This window comes from Lepidochelys kempii, chromosome 27, assembly GCF_965140285.1.
Source record: "Lepidochelys kempii isolate rLepKem1 chromosome 27, rLepKem1.hap1, whole genome shotgun sequence".
Lineage (NCBI taxonomy): Eukaryota > Metazoa > Chordata > Testudines > Cheloniidae > Lepidochelys > Lepidochelys kempii.
Window position 1 is genome coordinate 9,009,793 of NC_136406.1, and position 23,848 is coordinate 9,033,640.

The 23,848-nt window shown below is 43.1% G+C and overlaps 1 protein-coding gene across 9 annotated transcripts in view; it reads left to right on the forward strand.

The window, feature by feature from the left end:
* TANC2 (tetratricopeptide repeat, ankyrin repeat and coiled-coil containing 2) overlaps positions 1 to 23,848 on the forward strand; it is a 713,129-nt gene that overhangs the window by 200,838 nt on the left and 488,443 nt on the right. For all 9 annotated transcript variants that reach the window (XM_073325985.2, XM_073325984.2, XM_078850726.1 and 6 more), the window contains one exon: positions 18,823 to 18,922. In XM_073325985.2, coding sequence (XP_073182086.2) covers positions 18,856 to 18,922 — 67 coding nt within the window. In that variant the 5' untranslated portion in view covers positions 18,823 to 18,855. The remainder of the gene's footprint in view (positions 1 to 18,822; positions 18,923 to 23,848) is intronic.

Consider the following 23,848-nt stretch of genomic DNA (forward strand, 5'->3'; position numbering starts at 1 on the left):
GTGTGGACACCAAGGGAGGAGAAACTGCTTTTGTAGTTGGCTAGCCATTCACAGTCTTTGTTTAATCCTGAGCTGGTGGTGTCAAGTTTTTCTGAAAACAGATTTTCAGAAAGCCTTTGACCAGGTCCCTCACTAAAGGCTCTTACGCAAAGTAAGCTGCCATGGGATAAGAGGGAAGGTGCCCTCATGGATTGGTAACTGGTTAAAAGATAGGAAACAAAGGGTAGGTATAAATGGTCAGTTTTCAGAATGGAGAGAGGTAAATAGTATCCCCCAGGGATCTGTTCTGGGACCAGTACTATTTAACATATTCATAAATGATCTGGAAAAAGGGGTAAACAGTAAGGTGGCAAAATGTGCAGATGATGCAAAACTACTCAAGAAAGTTAAGTCCCAGGCAGACTGCGAAGAGCTACAAAAGGATCTCTCAAAACTGGGTGACTGGGCAACAAAATGGCAGATGAAATTTAATGTTGATGAATGCAAAGTAGTGCACATTGGAAAGCATAATCCCAACTATACATATAAAATGATGGGGTCTAAATTAGCTGTTACCCCTCACGAAAGAAATCTTGGAGTCATTGTGGTTAGTTCTCTGAAAACATCCACTCATATGCAGTAAGAAAAGATGCAGATGGTACCAGCAGGACAGTGGGGTGGGAGGAGGTATTGTTTCATATTCTCTGTGTGTATATAAAGTCTGCTGCAGTTTCCACGGTATGCATCCGATGAAGTGAGCTGTAGTTCACGAAAGCTCATGCTCAAATAAATTGGTTAGTCTCTAAGGTGCCACAAGTACTCCTTTTCTTTTTGCGAATACAGACTAACACGGCTGTTACTCTGAAACCTGTCAATATGCAGTGGCAGTCAAAAAAGCAAACAGAACGCTGGGAATAATTAAGAAAGGGATAGATAATAGGGCAGAAAATATCATGTTGCCTCTATATAAATCCATGGTATGCCCATATCTTGAATACTGTGTGCAGATGTGGTCGCCCCATCTCAAAAAAGATCTATTGGAATTGGAAAAGGTTCAGAAAAGGGCAGCAAAAATGTATGGAACAGCTTCCGTATGAGGAGAGATGAATAAGACTGGGACTTTTCAGTGTGGAAAAGAGACGGCTAAGGGGAGATATGATTGAGGTCTATAAAATCATGACTGGTGTAGAGAAAGTAGATAAGGAAGTGTTGTTTACTTCTTCCCATAACACAAGAACTAGGGGTCACCAAATTAAAGAATTTTTTCACACAATGCACAGTCAACCCGTGGAACTCTAAGCCAGAGGATGTTCTGAAGGCCAAGACCATAACAAGGTTCAAAAAAGAACTAGATAAATTCATGGAGGATAGGTCCATCAATGGCTATTAGCCAGGATGGGCAGGAATGGTATTCCTAGCCTCTGTTTGCCAGAAGCTGGGAATGAGCGACAGCGTACTGATCACTTGATGATTTCCTGTTCTGTTCATTCCCTCTGGAGCAACTGGTATTAGCCACTGTCGGAAGATAGGGTACTGGGCTAGATGGACTCTTGGTCTGACCCAGTAGGACCGTCCTTATGTTCCTCTCGCGGAATCAGGGATGTCTGCTTCCCCCGAACCTAGCGTTCCTTCATCTGACAGCATGGCTTCTGCGTGGCTGAATGCTGAGGAACATCCCTGCTTGGTACAAGTCCAGCACATCCTGCTAGGTAACAGGAAACCCTCTATCAGGGCCACCTACCTGGCCAAGTGGAAACGCTTTACCTGTTGGGCCTTCGATCAGGGGGTTTCCTCCTCCAGGTCCTCGCTTCAATCCATCTTGGACTACCTGCTTCACCTCAAACTCCAAGGCTTGGCCCTTTCATCAGTTAAGGTGCACTTGGCTGCTATCTTGGCTCTTCATCCTCTGATCCAGGGCAGATAGGTCTTCTCTCAGGAAATGACACTCAGGTTCCTGAAAGGCTTGGAGAAGCTCTACCCTCAGGTCCGCGACCCAGTCCCTCCTTTAATCTGGTTCTCTCTTGGCTCATGGGTCCCCGCTTTGAGCCATTGGCATCCTGCTCCCTGCTTCTCCTCTCATGGAAGGTGACCTTCCTGTAGTGATGACTTCAGCCCAACGGATCTCCAAGATCAGAATACTGATGTCAGAATGCCCTTACCCGGTTTTCTGTAAGGATAAGTGCCCCGATCTGGCCTTCTTACCAAAGGTGGCATCACAATTCCACTATAATCAGGACATCTTCCTCCTGGTCTTCCTTCCGAAGCCCCACAGGTCTAATGAGGCGCACGGCTGTACTCTTCAGACGTTAGACAGGCCTTAGCCTTCTACATCGAGAGGACTAAACCCTTCCGTAAGTCGACTCAGCTCTTCATTGTGGTAGCAGACAGGATGGAGGGCCTGCTGGTTTTCTCGCAGAGGATCTCCTCATGGATATCGGCCTGCATCAAGTTCAGCTATGAGGAAGTAGGAGTGTCACCTCTTACTATCATGAATGCCCATTCCACTAGAGCGTAGGCTTCTTCAGCAGCCTTTCTCGCATAAGTACTGATTCAAGATATCTGCACCTGGTCTTCTATTCATATCTTTGCGTCTCACTATGTCATCACCCAGCAGGCCCAGGATGATGCCACTTTGGCAAAGCAGGTTTCAGAGTAACAGCCGTGTTAGTCTGTATTCGCAAAAAGAAAAGGAGTAGCTCACGAAAGCTCATGCTCAAATAAGTGAGCTGTAGCTCACGAAAGCTCATGCTCAAATAAAATAAAGTCTGCTGCAGTTTCCACTGCATGCATCCGATGAAGTGAGCTGTAGCTCACAAAAGCTCATGCTCAAATAAATTGGTTAGTCTCTAAGGTGCCACAAGTACTCCTTTTCTTTTGGCAAAGCAGTATTGCAAGCAGTACGACCGTGAACTCTGAGCTCACCCCTATTGCTTGTGAGTCACCTAACATGGAATCGACATGAAGCGATGGTCTCAAGTTGCGGTGGGGGAGGTCTAATTTGGATATTAGGAAACATTATTTCACTAGGAGGGTGGTAAAGCACTAGAATGGCTAACCTAGGGAGGTGGTGGAACCTCCATCCTTAGAGGTTTTTAAGGCTGGATTTGACAAAGCCTTGGCTGGGATGATTTAGTTAGTGTTGGTCCTGCTTTGAGCAGGGGATTGGACTAAATGGCCTTCTGAGGTCTCTTCCAACCCTAATATTCTATGATTCTGTGAGCAAGCACTCGAAGAAGAAAAAGCAGTTACTTATCGTTCTTAACTGTTGTTGTTTGATATGTGTTGCTCATGTCCATTCCATGACCTGTCCTCCTTCCCTGCTGCCAGAGTTCATGGCAAGAAGGAACCCAGAGAGTGCGGGGGCCAGTGGCACACCATATACTGGCTCATGAGCCTGGGTTCCAAAGGATGTCAGAGTCTGCCCTACTGATACCACTAGGGGAAAAAATGTCAGGCAGCCCTGCATGTGGGGGCGCACACACCTAGCATGGAATGGATGTGAGCAACACATCTTGAAGAACAACAGTTATGAAAGGAAAGTAACGTTTTATCTCAATGCATAATCCAAAATAGGGTCTCATGGATGGTGCTTTTACTATTCAGCCAACGGAGGAAAAGGAAAGAGAACTTTTTTCTCCCATCAAGGTTGAATATAAAAGCACAATGACAAACACTATTCTGTGTTTAGTTATGCAGCTTGTTGGCAAAATTGTTTATTGATATATTTCTATGTTTATAGCTGTGTCTATGGATCTGTGTTAAGCTGAATATCTTGCTTTCTTTTGTTGTACAACATAATGAAAAGAAATATTGTTTACGTCTTGCTTGTGTTTGTAGTTGTCATAAATATAAAGGGAAGGGTAAACCCCTTTAAAATCCCTCCTGGCCAAAGGAAAAATCCTCTCACCTGTAAAAGGTTAAGAAGCTAAAGGTAACCTCGTTGGCACCTGACCAAAATGACCTATGAGGAGACAAGATACTTTCAAAAACTGGGAGGAGGGAGAAAAAACAAAGGTCTGTGTCTGTCTGTATGCTGCTTGTGCTGGGGACAGAACAGGAATGGAGTCTTAGAACTTTTAGTAAGTAATCTAGCTAGTATGTGTTAGATTATGATTTCTTTAAATGACTGAGAAGAGTTGTGCTGAATAGAATGACTATTCTTGTCTGTGTGTCTTTTTTGTAACTTAAGGTTTTGCCTAGAGGGATTCTCTGTGTTTTGAATCTAATTACCCTGTAAGGTATTTATCATCCTGATTTTACAGAGGTGATTCCTTTACTTCTATTAAAAGTCTTCTTGTAAGAAAACTGAATGCTTTTTCATTGTTCTAAGATCCAAGTGTGTGGGTCTGTGGTCACCTATGCAAATTGGTGAGGATTTTTACCAAACCTTCCCCAGGAAGTGGGGTGCAAGGGTTGGGAGGATTTTGGGGGGAAAGACGTGTCCAAACTACATTTCCCAGTAAACCCAGTTAAAGTTTGGTGGTGGCAGTGGAAATTCCAAGGGCAAAGGGTAAAATTAATTTGTACCTTGGGGAAGTTTTAACCGAAGCTGGTAAAAGTAAGCTTAGGAGGTTTTCATGCAGGTCCCCACATCTGTACCCTAGAGTTCAGAGTGGGGAAGGAACCTTGCAAGTAGTCTTCTGTATTAACTTATTCATAAAATTAGATCTGTTTTTCTGATGGAAGAAGAAATTGGCTAGTGGACAGAGCTGTTCAAGCCAATACTATTAGGCAAAGGCAGCACATAAAACAGTGAAAATATTTAAGTCTCTTCTAGTCCACAATTTTATGAATAACCTGCCCCAGCAATTGGAACAAAATCTTGTTGGATCCTGGTGAAGCACTAGAGCTGCTAGAGTGGGCCTAGCAACTGCTTGGCTGGATGAGACTCCATTCTTCCTCCACATACTCTCCTGAAGATTCACTCTCTGACAGATGGAGATTAAGCTGGTGGGTCAGGGAGATTGCAGCAACTACCGAGGGAAAAAGCCCTCAGCAGGCTTGTCTCCTTTATAAAATGTTGTGTTCAAACATAGCTGTGAAGTCATCTTAACTGACATCATGCTAATGATGACTGAGTGCTCAGTGTAAAGCAGGGCAAATCAAGTGCAGCATCACATCAGATAACTGTGATTAAACCTTGGTCCCAGCAGGTTTTTTCTCACCATTAGCACACACAGTGTTCAACGTGACATTTCTTGGTCTGCACTGATTGGAGTGTCGGGGTAGCATAGTGTCAGGTAATTCAACTCTTCATAATCATATTTAAAAACAATAACTTTTTGTAATGTAGACAAGCCCAGAGGGAGCTACTGAGAAAACCTTTGCCTCTGAGCATAAAGGCAGAAGACTAGAGCAATGTTAGTAGAGTTCGCAAGGTGTCTGTAGAGTCTGCTGACAGAGAGACTGCACTAGTTAAAAAAGAGGAGTCTCTTTCCTGCCTCAGAAGCTTGAGAAAAGCCTTTTCTAAGCCTGATATTGCAGTGGATTCCAATGATAAAAAAAAACAGTAATGGTCTAAATATGTATTTCAGAAAGCATGGCTCTTTCGTTATTAGAAGGTAGTTAGAGGTGCCCATTGCTATGTGCTGAGCTACCTGTTTGGTTTTACATATGAAGTGTCTAATAACACTAAACATTAACTTGGATGTCTTTGGTGCATAAAGTTGTTCTTACGTTTGTTTTAGCTCCTTGCCATTTACTTTGAAGTTGCCTTGATGTATTTGCTGAATTTTTTGAGCTTCTGTCTGCTGTAGAACTTGTTGTGATCTTTGTACTTCATACTTATTTCAGTTGAGGTATGACTACCAGGCCACTGCTTTGCAAAAAGAGAATCTAAATGTAATTTTGGGTAATACTTTTATATATTTAAAAATGAAACCAGTGATATGGTTGAGCCAAGTAAGCTGGAACTGGTTACAAAAAAGAAACAATCAAATGCAGCATAGGTAAATATTAAAAATAGAGCCTGATTCTAGTATCGCTCCACTGACTGCAGAGAAGATGCTCCTGATTTACATTAGTATAAATGAAAGGCGAATCATATGCACAGAGATTGCAAATGGATATCTCATTGCCCGACTCACTTGGAATTACAAACTTTGAAGATACAGTAGAACCTCAGAGTTACGAAAACCAGAGTTACGAACTGACCAGTCAACCATGCACCTCATTTGGAACTGGAAGTATGCAATCAGGCAGCAGCAGAGACCCGAAAAAAAGAAAAAAGCAAGTACAGTACAGAACTGTGTTAAACTACAGTACTAAAAAAAAAAAAAGGCATTTTGTTCAGTTGCAAACTTTTGAAAGAACAGCCATAATGTTTTGTTCAGCGTTACAAACATCCTCCATTCCCGAGGGGTTCATAACTCTGAGGTTCTACTGTAACATATATGGGAATACCTTAGTATTCTTGTCCCACGTGACGTATTCATAGCAGACTATCTAGCATCCATTGTGGCATGTTATTAACTCTGATGACTGGCATAACTGATTCTTTCTCTTCTTCATTCTAGATTAATCTTTCTGTACTCTGTGACATTATCAACTTTTATTTATATCAGCTTCTCACTGATTTCTTCCTTGTGATAAAGTGATGCTGAATCATTGTAGGCTTTGACATTCTTTGCAAACAGGTGGGGGAGGTGGGGTGATCTAACAAAAATTAACTGCATTAGGGCTGAGCAAATTGGTTTGATTAAAATGAGAACAAACTTGAAACATCATTCTACAGCTGAACTGATTAAAATGAACTTTTTGTGTGCAAACAGTGTGGTCAGCGCTGTACAAGACTCAAAGGAAGAAACAGACTACCTTAAAGATTTAGTAATCTAAATTGATAGAAAACACAAAATGCACTGGCAGATCCAGGGGATGGTTTTATCTTGGGGTATGTGGGAGTTTTCTTGTTTTATTTAGATTTTTAAAAAAACTTAGATGAGAACTCCCTCAACACCTAATCCCATTACAGTGTCTTGTTTCTCTTCTTGCTTTTCTGTCCAGATTGGCATAGTCTCAACTATTCTCATGGGATATAAAATATTTAACTTTAGTGAAGTGCTCTGATGGGCTCCTTTTACATCTTGAACTTTTTCCATTTTAGTTAGTAATTGGTGATCAAGCTTTGTGGTTTAGTAGTTAGAGTAAAAGATTGAGAGTCTTGAGGATTCTTGTCAGCAAGTTAAAGAAGTATGGGCTGGATGGATGCACGACAAGGTGGGTAGAAAGTTGACTAGATTGTCGGGCTCAACGGGTAGTGATCAGTGGCCCTATGTCTAGTTGGCAGCCGGTATCTAGCGGAGTGCCCCAAGGGTCGGTCCTGGGGCCGGTTTTGTTCAATGTCTTCATTAATGATCTGGAGGATGGTGTGGATTGCACCCTCAGCAAGTTTGCGGATGACACTAAACTGGGAGGAGTGGTAAATATGTTGGAGGGTAGGGATAGGATACAGAGGGACCTAGACAAATTGGAGGATTGGGCCAGAAGAAATCTGATGAGGTTCAACAAGGACAAGTGCAGAGTCCTGCACTTAGGACGGAAGAACCCAATGCACCGCTACAGACAAGGGACCGAATGGCTAGATAGCAGTTCTGCAGAGAAGGACCTAGGGGTGACAGTGGACGAGAAGCTGGATATGAGTCAACAGCGTGCCCTTGTTGCCAAGAAGGCCAATGGCATTTTGGGGTGTATAAGTAGGGGCATAGCGAGCAGATCGAGGGACGTGATCGATCCCCTCTATTCGACATTGGTGAGGCCTCATCTGGAGTACTGTGTCCAGTTTTGAGCCCCACACTACAAGAAGGATGTGGAGAAATTGGAGAGAGTCCAGCGAAGGGCAACAAAAATGATTAGGGGACTGGAACACATGAGTTATGAGGAGAGGCTGAGAGAAATGGGATTGTTTAGTATAAGGAAGATAAGAATGAGGAGGAGATTTGATAGCTGCTTTTAACTACCTGAAAGGTGGATCCAAAGAGGATGGATCTAGACTATTCTCAGTGATAGCAGATGAGAGGACAAGGAGTAATGGTCTCAAGTTGCAGTGGGGGAGGTTTAGGTTGGATATTAGGAAAATCTTTGTCACTAGGAGGGTGGTGAAACACTGGAATGCGTTGCCTAGGGAGGTGGTGGAATCCCCTTTCTTAGACGTTTTTAAGGTCAGGCTTGACAAAGCCCTGGCTGGGATGATTTAGTTGGGATTGGTCCTGTTCTGGGCAGGGGGTTGGACTAGATGGCCTCCAGTGGTCCCTTCCAACTGTTATTCTATGATTCTATGATATACTAGGTTCTTAATGCAGTTTACCTATTTATTTACTCTGACCTTGATGATCTCACTTGACTTCATTCTGCCTCATCTAAAACCAGCTTGAAAATGGGAAAGAAAAGGACTTTGCTGAGAAAAAGGTGATGTATTTGATCATTCCTCGATAAATAAATTACACACAATAATCATCTCCAGTATAACTGGTACATTGCCCACTGCTGCCTCCTTCTCAAAAGGTAAGAGAGGTCCAACTGGGATCTGTCTGCCCTCGAATACGTTAGTTACTTGATTTGCAATCACACTGCAGAAAGATGCCACTCTGGGTAGGATGACTGTGTGAACCTCTCACTAATCTGCCAGTGGTACCCTTAGAGGGAGGCAAGGAGATGTCTAAGAAATTTTATATTTTTGGAGCCATAAAATAATCGGGTTCCTGGTAGCATTCGTGCAGTCAAACATATTAACTCATAGATGTTTTATTTAAAAGATGTTCTTCTGGTATCAGAGGTTAAGAAAAAACAGTAATATCAAAATTGATGAATAATCCTGTCTCAAAAAATACCATTGTATCTGCTTGATGGAATAATCTGTTAACTCTTCCTATAACACATCGCTTTTTACAACACCTTTTTTCAGCAGGTGAGGATTTATATAGCAGTTTGGCCTCTTTAGCTGCAAATCTGTACAAAAGCACTTGAAGAGTTAATATTAATTTCAGATACGATGAAGTCTCAGTTGGTGGTGTAAACATACAGGCAGTGGACGGAGAAATTTACTGCCTTCTAGTTTTCTGGCTCAAAGCCCAGATAAGTATATTTGGATTAGTGGACCAAGAAACCTTTTTGCTAGTGACCACTTTTTCAGCTCCACTGTATGCATAATAATACAGCAATGTATGTTTTATCAGCCTAAATCTTCTGACTAATACTTCATTTCTGTGTGATTAATCTATTTGGGATTATTATTCCTATAATATGCACAAGTATCACCTTGATTTCTTCTGTCTTCTGTTTACCTGTAGTTTAGACTTGTAAATTAGTTTTTACTCTTCCTGATATTTCACAGATTATCATGTACGTGATTATCTTGTAATGAAATGTATTATTTATTAAAAGGAACAGTCTTATTGATACTATATTGAAATCAGAAGAAGATTGTGCAAAGCCTAGAGCTTCGTTTTCTGTATAGGAAACTAGAGCAGGGGTTTTCAACTTTTTTCTTTCTGAGGCCCCCCAACATGCTATAAAAACTCCTCAGCCCACCTGTGCCACAACAATACAGCCTCGGCCCTATTCCCGGCCCCAGACCTGCCCCCCTGTCCCTCCACTGGTTTTTCTGCATATAAAAGTCAGGACCAGCATTAGGGGGTAACAACCTGGAGACTGCCCGGGGCCCCATGAATCTACATTGCTCAGGCTCCAGCTTCAGCCCTGGGTGGCAGGGCTCAGGGTCCCAGGCTTCAGCCCCATGCGGTGCATTGGGCCCCTGCAAGTCTAATGCCGACCCTGCTTGGCGGACCCCCTGAAACCTGGTCGTAGCCCCCCAGGAGGCCCCAGGCCCCTGGCTGAGAGCCACTGAACTAGAGCATGATAACAGTCTACAGAAAATAACAACGGAACTCTTACTTAGGACTGTTGTGTATGTGGCCAGGCTGATACGTTCAAGATCTTCAATTTGCTTGCCAAATAGGAAGCTTTGAATAATGGCTGATTGTCTGAAAACTTGCTCTTAAATGGTGTATTATTTATTTCGGGTTTAGAGGAGAAGCCTAAACACAGGTTTTTTTCAGTTCTAATATCGTTATATAGGACATCAGAAATAATGTAGTATGACGTTAATGACCCTCAAACACATAGCGAGTGCATACGCTGTATTCCTTTTAAAAGCAAAATAAAAAAATATTCCAAGATTCTTATGGTCACATGGGGAAGGTACTTAAAAATCAGGAAATGCTAAAGTTAAGGTCACCCACACAGGTTTAACTCTTTCCCTTGTGAGTATGTATTTTTATTGCTGTCTCTAATTAAATTATAATATTTCTCCAGTAATTGAATAGAGCATATTACAATGACTTTTGACAACCTTAGATACACATATATAGCATTTTGAATTCTGTATACTGCTCTGAGTGTATTTGAAAAAACGTTAATTAAAATCACTTGTATACAATCTCTCATTCATTACACACCCTACAAGAAGTATATCACAGGGTTGTAAAAAAATGTATTATATTCTATTAATTGAGCACTAATATGTGATCATGTAACTGAAGACTATACTAATGTATACACCCAGAATGGATCAGAGTTAAGTTTGCAAGTATATCCTTAATTTTGATATTTCCTGACCTTTGAGCTGTTTACTGTTGTTTTAATCTAGTTTTTAAAATGAATTGCTGTCATAAATATAAAGGGAAGGGTAAACCCCTTTGAAATCCCTCCTGGCCAGGGGAAAGCTCCTCTCACCTGTAAAGGGTTAAGAAGCTAAAGGTAACCTCGCTGGCACCTGACCAAAATGACCAATGAGGAGACAAGATACTTTCAAAAGCTGGGAGGAGGGAGAGAAACAAAGGGTCTGTGTCTGTCTGTAGTCGTCTTGGCCAGGGACAGAACAGGAATGGAGTCTTAGAACTTTTAGTAAGTAATCTAGCTAGGTATGTGTTAGATTATGATTTCTTTAAATGGCTGAGAAGAATTGTGCTGAATAGAATAACTACTTCTGTCTGTGTATCTTTTTTGTAACTTAAGGTTTTGCCTAGAGGGGTTCTCTATGTTTTTGAATCTAATTACCCTGTAAGATATCTACCATCCTGATTTTACAGGGGGGATTTCTTTATTTCTATTTACTTCTATTTTTTATTAAAAGTCTTCTTGTAAAACACTGAATGCTTTTTCATTGTTCTCAGATCCAAGGGTTTGGGTCTGTGGTCACCTATGCAAATTGGTGAGGCTTTTTATCCAACATTTCCCAGGAAAGGGGGGGTGCAAGTGTTGGGAGGATTGTTCATTATTCTTAAGATCCAAGGGTCTGGGTCTGTAGTCACCTAGGCAAATTGGTGAGGCTTTTTACCAAACCTTGTCCAGGAAGTGGGGTGCAAGGTTTTGGGAAGTATTTTGGGGGGAAGGACGCGTCCAAACAGCTCTTCCCCAGTAACCAGTATTAGTTTGGTGGTGGTAGCGGCCAGTCCAAGGTGTAATATTTTGTACCTTGGGGAAGTTTTGACCTAAGCTGGTAAAGATAAGCTTAGGAGGTTTTTCATGCAGGTCCCCACATCTGTACCCTGGAGTTCAGAGTGGGGGAGGAACCGTGACATGGTGGCATAGTGGTGGGATTAACCTGAAATCATTTTGAGATCCAGTTGAGATTTTTTGAACTAGAAATACAGATTTTAAAAAGCAATTTTTTTTTCCTTTGGAAAGAAAGTCCAGAAAGCAGTTGAAACTGAAAGCAGCTTGGTTTCTCTCTGCTTTGTGGCCAAGCAGAGACAAAAGGGGATTATCTTGTGAATTGCAGGTTTTCTTTGCCTGGAGGCAGGGTACTTAACTCCTGCAGGGAAATTCACAGTCTTCCAACCCAGAGGTTTTTTTTTTTCTTTTCTTCCTAAAAGTAAATAGGGGGTGTGTGCTCTACCCATTTGCCTGGAGACAAAAGTGGCAGGGTTTTTTTTTAGGATTTTGATTTTTTTTTGTTTTACAAGGAGCACAGGTTTGAAAAGAAATTTTTTTTTTCTTTGGGCTGGGTAAGCAGGTTTCCAAGTAGTTGGAGGTTTTTGCTTTAATTTGGGCCCAGAGCAGAGACAAGGGAATTGTCTTTTTCTGTAGGCTGACAATCACTATCAGAGAATAGGTATTCTATTCCAGCACAGCAAAATTTTACAGCCAAGTTTTGTTTGTTTATTTCTAAACCTCGGGTGTAAAGTTAGTTAAAAACAGAGAGGTTAGAATGGCCAAATCCTCGGCTCGACTACAGCTGGAATTAGCCAAATTTCAGGCTGAGGAAAAACAAAGGGAACATGAAAGACAGATAGAACTCATGCGGCTGGAGAAGGAGGTACAGGAGGCTGCCCACAAGAGGGAAATGGAGGCAAGGAAGCATGTGGAGGAGATGGAGAGGATAAAGGCCCAGCAGAATATACCAACAAACCCTAGCAATCCTTCTCCAGGTACCACTTCCCATCCCAGAAAGTTCCCCACCTACAAGGCAGGTGATGATACTGAGGCCTTCTTAGAAAACTTCGAAAGGGCCTGCCTTGGGTACAACATCTCTACTGACCAATACATGGTAGAGCTGAGGCCGCAGCTCAGTGGACCCTTAGCTGAGGTGGCAACTGAAATGCCTAAAGAACATATGAACAAGTATGAACTGTTTAAATCCAAGGCGAGAGTCAGAATGGGGATAACACCCGAGCAGTCTCGTCGGAGGTTCCGAGCCCTAAGGTGGAAACCAGACATGTCATTTACCCGACATGCCTACCACATTGTGAAACATTGGGATGCCTGGATATCAGGAGCAAGTGGTGAATCTCCAGAAAATTTGCCCTTCCTAATGCAAATGGAACAATTCTTAGAGGGTGTTCCTGAGGAAATAGAAAGATACATCCTAGATGGGAAACCCAAAACTGTAATCGAGGCAGGAGAGATTGGAGCCAGATGGGTGGAGGTGGCAGAGAAGAAGAAAACTGGTCGCAGTTGGAGCGGAGACCAGAAGGGACCACCCCAGACCACACCCTATTACCGGGGGCCGCCCAAAGCCCCACCTACCTCCCAAAGAACCCTCCAGACCCCTTATCGTCCCACCACCCCGTTCTCCAGCAACCCACCTCGCCCCGGTGACCCGTCAGCTGGACGATGTTTTAAATGTAACGAGCTGGGGCATGTAAAGGCCAACTGCCCCAAGAGCCCCAACAGATTACAGTTCATTGCACCGGAATCACACCAGAGGTCCACAGGCCCAGATACCTCCCAGATACCCTTGGAGCGGAGGGAAACTGTGAGTGTGGGCGGGAAGAAGGTCACCGCGTGGAGGGACACCGGAGCACAAGTGTCAGCTATCCATGCTTCCTTAGTGGACCCCAATTTAATCAACCCAGAGATCCAAGTGACGATTCAACCCTTCAAGTCCAACTCTTTCAATTTGCCTACAGCCAAGTTGCCTGTCCAGTACAAGGGCTGGTCAGGAATGTGGACTTTTGCAGTCTATGATGATTATCCCATCCCCATGCTGTTGGGGGAAGACTTGGCCAATCACGTGAAGCAGGCCAAGAGGGTGGGAACGGTCACCCGCAGCCAGGCTAAACAAGCCGTGAGGCCTAGCTCTGTTCCGGAAACTTCTATCAGGGCCCGGTCAGAGGTGATGGACCCGGACCCCAGGCCAATGTCTGCAACAGCAGTAGTGGATCCAGTCCCAGAGACCCAGACGGAACCAGTCCCAGAACCGGAACCAGCCAAACAACCAACACCAGACCCCGTGCCAGCACTGAGTCCAGTACTTGCAACCTCAACGCCAGAGGGCCCCACTGAACCTGAACTGGCAGCAGCCGATAACCCTACACAAGAGGCTCAGCCGGAGCCTGAATCCCAACATAGTGCACCAGCGGAGAGCGGTTCACAGTCAACAGAAACAGCTCCATCCCCTATATCACTTCCAGAGGGACCAAGCCTAGGTCCACAATCCCATGAGGAACTGATGTCTCCAGCATCAAGGGAACAGTTCCAGACCGAACAGGAAGCAGATGAAAGCCTCCAGAGAGCTTGGACGGCGGCACGGAGCAACCCACCGCCTCTCAGCTCTTCTAATCGATCCAGGTTTGTTGTAGAAAGAGGACTTTTATACAAGGAAACTCTTTCTGGGGGACACCAGGAAGACTGGCATCCTCAGAGACAGTTGGTAGTTCCAACTAAATACCGGGCCAAGCTCTTGAGCTTAGCCCATGATCACCCTAGTGGCCATGCTGGGGTGAACAGGACCAAAGACCGTTTGGGGGGGTCATTCCACTGGGAGGGAATGGGCAAGGATGTTTCTACCTATGTCCAGTCTTGTGAGGTGTGCCAAAGAGTGGGAAAACCCCAAGACCAGGTCAAAGCTCCTCTCCAGCCACTCCCCATCATTGAAGTTCCATTTCAGCGAGTAGCTGTGGATATTCTGGGTCCTTTTCTGAAAAAGACACCCAGAAGAAAGCAGTACATACTGACTTTCATGGATTTTGCCACCCGATGGCCGGAAGCAGTAGCTCTAAGCAACACCAGGGCTAAAAGTGTGTGCCAGGCACTAGCAGACATTTTTGCCAGGGTAGGTTGGCCCTCCGACATCCTCACAGATGCAGGGACTAATTTCCTGGCAGGAACTATGAAAAATCTTTGGGAAGCTCATGGGGTAAATCACTTGGTTGCCACTCCTTACCATCATCAAACAAATGGCATGGTGGAGAAGTTTAATGGAACTTTGGGGGCCATGATACGTAAATTCGTAAATGAGCACTCCAATGATTGGGACCTAGTATTGCAGCAGTTGCTCTTTGCCTACAGAGCTGTACCACATCCCAGTTTAGGGTTTTCCCCATTTGAACTTGTATATGGCCGTGAGGTTAAGGGGCCATTGCAGTTGGTGAAGCAGCAATGGGAGGGATTTACACCTTCTCCAGGAACTAACATTCTGGACTTTGTAACCAACCTACAAAACACCCTCCGAACCTCTTTAGCCCTTGCTAGAGAAAACTTACAGGATGCTCAAAAAGAGCAAAAAGCCTGGTATGATAAACATGCCAGAGAGCGTTCCTTCAAAGTAGGAGACCAGGTCATGGTCTTAAAGGCGCTCCAGGCCCATAAAATGGAAGCATCGTGGGAAGGGCCATTCGTGGTCCAGGAGCGCCTGGGAGCTGTTAATTATCTCATAGCATTCCCCACCCCCAACCGAAAGCCTAAGGTGTATCATATTAATTCTCTAAAGCCCTTTTATTCCAGAGAATTAAAGGTTTGTCAGTTTACAGCCCAGGGAGGAGACGACGCTGAGTGGCCTGAAGGTGTCTATTACGAAGGGAAATGTGCTGGTGGTGTGGAAGAGGTGAACCTCTCCATGACCCTTGGGCGTATGCAGTGACAGCAGATCCAGGAGCTGTGCACTAGCTACGCGCCAACGTTCTCAGCCACCCCAGGACTTACTGAACGGGCATACCACTCCATTGACACAGGTAATGCTCACCCAATTAGGGTCCACCCTTACCGGGTGTCTCCTCAAGCTAAAACTGCTATAGAACGGGAGATCCAGGATATGTTACAGATGGGTGTAATCCGCCCCTCTGAAAGTGCATGGGCATCTCCAGTGGTTCTAGTTCCCAAACCAGATGGGGAAATACGTTTTTGCGTGGACTACCGTAAGCTAAATGCTGTAACTTGCCCAGACAACTATCCAATGCCACGCACTGATGAACTATTAGAGAAACTGGGACGGGCCCAGTTCATCTCTACCTTGGACTTAACCAAGGGGTACTGGCAGGTACCGCTAGATGAATCTGCCAAGGAAAGGTCAGCCTTCATCACACATCTCGGGCTGTATGAATTTAATGTACTCCCTTTCGGGCTGCGAAATGCACCCGCCACTTTCCAAAGACTTGTAGATGGTCTCCTAGCGGGATTAGGAGAATATGCAGTCGCCTACCTTGACGATGTGGCCATATTTTCGGATTCCTGGGCAGACCACCTGGAACATCTACAAAAAGTCCTTGAGCGCATAAGGGAGGCAGGACTAACTGTTAAGGCTAGGAAGTGTCAAATAGGCCTAAACAGAGTGACTTACCTTGTACACCAGGTAGGTCAAGGAACTATCAGCCCCCTACAGGCCAAAGTGGATGCTATCCAAAAGTGGCCTGTCCCAAAGTCAAAGAAACAGGTTCAATCCTTCTTAGGCTTGGCCGGTTATTACAGACGATTTGTACCGCACTACAGCCAAATCGCTGCCCCACTGACAGACCTAACCAAAAAGAAACAGCCAAATGCTGTTCAGTGGACCGGAATGTGTCAGAAGGCCTTTAACAAGCTTAAAGCGACACTCATGTCTGACCCTGTACTAAGGGCCCCAGACTTTGACAAACCGTTCCTAGTAACCACAGATGCATCCGAGCGTGGTGTGGGAGCAGTTTTAATGCAGAAAGGACCTGATCAAGAATTCCACCCTGTAGTGTTTCTCAGCAAAAAACTGTCTGAGAGGGAAAGCAACTGGTCAGTCACTGAAAAAGAATGTTATGCCATTGTCTACGCTCTGGAAAAGCTACGCCCATATGTTTGGGGACGGCGTTTCCACCTGCAAACCGACCATGCTGCACTAAAGTGGCTTCACACCGTCAAAGAAACTAACAAAAAACTTCTTCGGTGGAGTTTAGCTCTCCAAGATTTTGATTTCGACATCCAACACATCTCAGGAGCTTCTAACAAAGTGGCTGATGCACTCTCCCGTGGAAGTTTCCCAGAATCAACTGGTTAAAATCGTCCTTGAGATGTGGAAAATATTGTTAGTCTTTATGTACTTGGTAGTATATTTAGAGATGCATGTGTCTTATTAACTCTGTTTTCCTAGAGCTCCAGGAAGAAATCCCAGCCAGTGTTTCACCCTAGCTGAGATTTGGGGGGCGTGTCATAAATATAAAGGGAAGGGTAAACCCCTTTGAAATCCCTCCTGGCCAGGGGAAAGCTCCTCTCACCTGTAAAGGGTTAAGAAGCTAAAGGTAACCTCGCTGGCACCTGACCAAAATGACCAATGAGGAGACAAGATACTTTCAAAAGCTGGGAGGAGGGAGAGAAACAAAGGGTCTGTGTCTGTCTGTAGTCGTCTTGGCCAGGGACAGAACAGGAATGGAGTCTTAGAACTTTTAGTAAGTAATCTAGCTAGGTATGTGTTAGATTATGATTTCTTTAAATGGCTGAGAAGAATTGTGCTGAATAGAATAACTACTTCTGTCTGTGTATCTTTTTTGTAACTTAAGGTTTTGCCTAGAGGGGTTCTCTATGTTTTTGAATCTAATTACCCTGTAAGATATCTACCATCCTGATTTTACAGGGGGGATTTCTTTATTTCTATTTACTTCTATTTTTTATTAAAAGTCTTCTTGTAAAACACTGAATGCTTTTTCATTGTTCTCAGATCCAAGGGTTTGGGTCTGTGGTCACCTATGCAAATTGGTGAGGCTTTTTATCCAACATTTCCCAGGAAAGGGGGGGTGCAAGTGTTGGGAGGATTGTTCATTATTCTTAAGATCCAAGGGTCTGGGTCTGTAGTCACCTAGGCAAATTGGTGAGGCTTTTTACCAAACCTTGTCCAGGAAGTGGGGTGCAAGGTTTTGGGAAGTATTTTGGGGGGAAGGACGCGTCCAAACAGCTCTTCCCCAGTAACCAGTATTAGTTTGGTGGTGGTAGCGGCCAGTCCAAGGTGTAATATTTTGTACCTTGGGGAAGTTTTGACCTAAGCTGGTAAAGATAAGCTTAGGAGGTTTTTCATGCAGGTCCCCACATCTGTACCCTAGAGTTCAGAGTGGGGGAGGAACCGTGACAATTGCGTACTCTGAAAAAAGGGATTTCCACTGGCACTCCCTGTCTCATGCATCTTAGGAAGTCTGGAAAAGGGAGCTCCTGTCCAGAATACTTTGGAAGCTGTGTGGTTTATCCGTACAAGACACACACAGATCAGTGGTCCCCAAACATTTCACTTTCTCACACACACCCTTACCCCTGTCTGCGCCCCCTCCTGGTAGCTGGAGCTGGGAGCGGGGCCATGGGTCCGGGGAGGGGGGCGGACATGGGTAAGAGGACCAAGGTTGGGCCGCACCTGGGGGCAGGTTTGGGGCTGGGGGCCAGGGCAGAAAAGGAGCTGAAGATTGGGGGCTGAGGCTGGGCACATGGCTGGGCCCGGAAGCGGAGCTGCAGCTGGGAGGTGGCAGTGGGGCTGGGCCTGAGCTGGGAGTGGAGCCATGGTTGTGGGCCTTTGACATAGACTGAGAAAAAGATACTGATTACTGTATTAACATCAGTCAAATTAATGTTTTCTGAGTTTGGAGTCTTCTGTTTTTCCTTGTCAACTTACCAAAATACTGTTTAACTGTATGTTTAACTGCCCCTGAAGCTAAGGACACTACCTTGTAGTCTGTAGGTCAGTGTCAACAAGACTGACAGATCTTCTGAGCAATGCCATAGGCCCTGGCAGGTTCAGCCTTGGTAGTAGTGTCAGTTAGAGACTGACTTGGCTGACTGTCATGCCCTTCCCAACCCATAGAAACCAAGCTGGATAATAATCTGTCTTAACTGTTCAACATGGACACCGGCAGTGAATGATGATGAAGAAATTCTGTATTGTACTGAAAATAGTCAATCTGGATGAATAAAGATATTTGAAATGTTAGATTTTGAGAGTGGCAATTTATATTTTTAGGGAATATAGAAAGTCTTAATGTTTTATGTTCCGGTTTTTGCTGTCAGTGTAGTGATTTGAAGCTTTTATTTTTAGGTCCTCTTACTGTTTTTCCAAAATGTTTCCATGTTGACAAATCAAAGCTTATATTCCTATGCCAAACTATACCTTTGTTTTGTTTTACACAGATTTTGGGGTGCACAGAGCAGAATAGTGCAGCCATGTTTCGAAACAGTCTCAAGATGCTTCTTACAGGTGGGAAATCAAACCGCAAAAACAGGTCCAGTGGTAAGTAAATGAAGAATCCTCCTCATATCATTTTATCTATATCTTTGATTAAAAGTTACACTGAATTTTAAGTCATATTCAGTTTTGCTCTTAATGATTATTTTTACTGCCATATGTGTACTGTATGTGTGTTTAATTGAAATATGACCCTGTATGGTCTTCTAGACTCAGAACATCATTATAGATTATTAAAGTGCTTCTTTTTCTTACTTTTTGTGAGCAAGACTATTATTCATTTTAGAAAAAGGCATAAGCACTATATGGACTACAAAAATAGTTATTAAATTGGAAAATAAGACACTGAGAAAAGCAAGCCATTATAGGTGTAAAAAGAATCCAGACTCCTATGCTAATCTAACATTAAGGTTCAGGTTTTAATCATGTAAATGAAGTATATTTTGAGTTAAGTTTTTCCCAAGAAAAATGAATTTGTGACACTGCTTTACAATGAGATCTTTTTGTATGAACGTGCTTACATAAAACATGTGCAATAATATATAATGCTACTCATGTGTATGGAAAAAACTGGAGTGTGATTGTGTAATGAAAGGCAGTATTGCAGAAGTGCAGCTAGAACTGCAAGATGAGGTTCTGTAAGAAATTGCCAATTCATTCTGAAGCACACAGGAGATATGTATTCTACAAAGTCCTCTTTTGGGAGGGACTTCTATTCAAGTGTTAACCAGAGTTGGCTTTTGAAATCTAATTAGATATCTGCTCATGTCAGTCTGTCTGCATGATAATGAGTGGTGATTGAATCTTCAGGAAATGAGATGATAGTAGCAGAAGTCAAACTCGGGTCTCATTGTACAACATAGCAGAACCTTACTTCTACATCTGACAAGATATATTAAAAAATGGTAATATATATATATATAATCACATCTCAGAAAAGCATAAAATCTTGAACACCACCTAGTTTCAGATAGTCAACAGTTTAAGTTCTAAACAGTTCCAAACCTGCTTTGTTTTTAAAATTAGAGAAGATCAGGCCTATAAAGATTATGTTATGGTGGAATGATAGTGACATCATACTTGAGGCTGCAACAGAATTTTAATTTGGACAGGAGCTCCCTTTATTTCTCAGAAGCATTGTGAAAGTGGTGAAAATTAAAAAAAAAAAATTCAGACTGTATATGAATTTTTCATGTTGGGTTGATGCATATTTGGTTCATACACACAGAACACTGTATTTTCTACAGTGCTGTTGATAGCACACTCAGTAAAACTTTCATTTCCATCTCCAACCAATATCGAAGAGCACTACATTGTACAACTTTATCAAATTCACATTCACGAAAACCTTAACAGCTGTCTCATTCTATTTAATCTACTGATCAGCACATCTGTCAGTCTCTTTGAATTTGGGAAGTTATTCAGTCATAACATTGCTGAGGTTGCTGTTAAAGTTTTGCATTAAAATGTGAGTTTGATGCAGTTAGGGTATGTGTAGCTCTTCAATATCTGTTGGAGATGGAAATGAAAGTCTTACAGAATTTTGAAGTACGTTATCAACAGTGTTGTAGACAACAGGAATATGGCAAGGCTTTAAGGATTTTTTTTAATTAACTTTTTATTTCTGTGTGTTTAAGGTTTTTGGTGGATGAAGCCTGCGGTCACCTTAACTGTCATTAAACAAAGTTTGTGCTTGTGTTAATAACTACTTCAAATAATGTTATCTTGAGAAATATTGGTATCTTATGTACTGTACTGCAGCACATTCATTTGTTTATTTGTCTCTGTGTAGCAATGTGAGAAATGGAATTGATATCTGGAGGTATTCAGTAATTAAATGGAGAAAAATATAAATGTTTCCTGTTTGCATTGCGCTCTATATGTGGTTAATATTTATAATCTTCAGAAAGAAAGGCGGGATGCCCCAGATACTAAATCTTGGTTTACAATATGTTTGTTGGGTGAAATTACCATTAATCCTTAGTTTGACGTGTATTCAGCTCCAGTAGAGAACAGTGTAATTGAAATTCTATGGCTCTTAAATTGTAGAATCCATGGTGCCTGTTAGGGGGCTTATTCCTTCACCCACTTACTTCCCTGGTCCTTCTCGCATGAACAGAGAGCAACAATACCCGAAGTCCAAAGGTGCAAACAATTCGATGTTTATTGGGGTGAACTTCCAGCAAGCATGATTCCAGTTTCCTTCCTTAGTATCCTCCTTCCCAGCTCTGACACCACAGAGCCTTACACCTGTGTCCCTGTTCCCATTCCTACCCTTAGCCAAACATGATTCCAACTTCCTTACTCCTATTCCCTGTTCCCATTTCCCCCTTTAGCAAAACATGATTCCAATTTTCTTACCCCCATTCCCTGTTCCCATCTCCCTTACCCCCATGCCCATGCCCACCCCCACCCAGTCACTTCCTCATTGACTTCAGATTATATAGTAAAATTTGAGTTCTGCTTAGCTATACCTTAACCAATCATTTTCCTGAAATTTAACTAACCAATCCTAACATATTGTAACATGATTATGTAACCAATTATATCCCACCACCTTAATTAGTTTACACCCAGCAAAATTAATTATACAGCAGACAGGAACAATCACAGGACCAGACAGAGATTATACAGACAAACAATAGCAAAGTGGAAACTATAATGACAAGACAATACAGAAGTGAGGGTTTCACATCCCAGCTATTGATAAGTGAGTTCTTGCCAAACAGGATGCTATCAAACTAAGTTTCCTTTTACATTTTCTAGGCACTTCCCTTTCTCTGGAGGTGATAGGAACTATCAGGAAAGGATTGTATTCCTAACAGCCGAATAGCACCTTATTTCAGTGTGACTAGTTTGGAATGTGAGGATGTGACTCAAAAAGAAAAGGAGTACTTGTGGCACCTTAGAGACTAACCAATTTATTTGAGCATGAGCTTTCGTGAGCTACAGCTCACTTCATCGGATGCATGCCGTGGAAACTGCAGCAGACTTTATTTATACACAGAGAATATGAAAAAATACCTCCTCCCACCCCACTGTCCTGCTGGTAATAGCTTATCTATCTGTTTGCTTCCCAGCTTATGGCTGCCTCTGCTGCTTAGCCAAAGGCCTTAGCCTAAGAACAGGGCCTCAGACTGTCACAGTAAGAGAAGGCCCTTACACCAGCAGACAGTGATTTTGATTCTTTTTTTTATACCTCTATCACTAGCCAAGTGATAAGAATACACCTAAATTCTTAGAGTACAGGCCTTTGCAGACAGGCCTGAATATCTATATCCTAACAGTGCCTTACCCATATTTCTGAAATCAGCATCTGAGACAGTACATGATACCAAATCTGGTGGGCTCGAACATGACCCGTATCTTACAAGTCTTTGTTGAAACCTCTTTCATAGCTACTTTCAGCAACTTTCTTGTATATTTCTTTCTGGTATTTTTTGTTGCTGTAACTTTGAATAGATGGATTGTGGAGCTGTTAAACCATTATGAAGGAACTCTTTATGCACTTCTAGACAGACAGAGCAGACTTGAGTTCCAGTGTTACTTAATCAACATTAAATTCTGATTTTGATTGCGGTCAGGACTTCTTTTTAGCATTTACTGTTCATTATCCTCATCTACAGAAAAGAAACATATTAATTGTCAGAAATGCTTTGAATTTCATATAATGATTAACACATTCAGAAGATCTGATAGCCCAGGCATCTCAAGCTCATTCAGTGGAAAGGGCTTTATTCTGTTTTGAACTTTAGTCTGCCAGACATACCTCCCTCAGTCCATAGCCAAACTCCCAATAATTTCTCATGGAGGTCTGCACAAAGAACAGAATATGCCTGTATAATATCTAAACTTTTAGTTATTAATTCAGTGCCTTATTTTTCCATTTAATATCACTTGTTGGAAATAACAACACACCTCTGAACAATGTACTAATCCACAGAGACCTTCCTACCAAAACTACAAAAAGAAGGATTCTAGGTGGACTCCTCCTGAAGCAGACTGGACTTATACATAGAGTGCTTCTGCTGACATGCACGGGCTGAAATTGCGGAAAAGCAGCATCACTTGTCCCATAACCTCAGCCGTGCAGAACAGAATGCCATCCACAGCCTCAGAAATAACTGTGACATCATAATCAAAAAGGCTGACAAAGGATGTGCTGTTGTCATCATGAATAGGTCGGAATATGAACAAGAGGCTGCTCGGCAGCTCTCCAGCACCACTTTCTACAAGCCATTACCCTCTGATCCCACTGAGAGTTACCAAAAGAAACTACAGCATTTGCTCAAGAAACTCTCTGAAAAAGCACAAGAACAAATCCGCACAGACACACCCCTGGAACCCCGACCTGGGATATTCTGTCTACTACCCAAGATCCATAAACCTGGAAATCCTGGACGCCCCATCATCTCAGGCATTGGCACCCTGACAGCAGGATTGTCTGGCTATCTAGACTCCCTCCTCAGGCCCTACGCTACCAGCACTCCCAGCTATCTTCGAGACACCACTGACTTCCTGAGGAAACTACAATCCATCGGTGATCTTCCTGAAAACGCCATCCTGGCCACTATGGATGTAGAAGCCCTCTACACCAACATTCCACACGAAGATGGACTACAAGCCGTCAGGAACACTATCCCCGATAATGTCATGGCAAACCTGGTGGCTGAACTTTGTGACTTTGTCCTCACCCATAACTATTTTACATTTGGGGACAATGTATACCTTCAAATCAGCGGCACTGCTATGGGTACTTGCATGGCCCCATAATATGCCAACATTTTTATGGCTGACTTAGAACAACACTTCCTCAGCTCTCGTCCCCTAACGCCCCTACTCTACTTGCGCTATATTGATGACATCTTCATCATCTGGACCCATGGAAAAGAAGCCCTTGAGGAATTCCACCATGATTTCAACAATTTCCATCTCACCATCAACCTCAGCCTGGTCCAGTCCACACAAGAG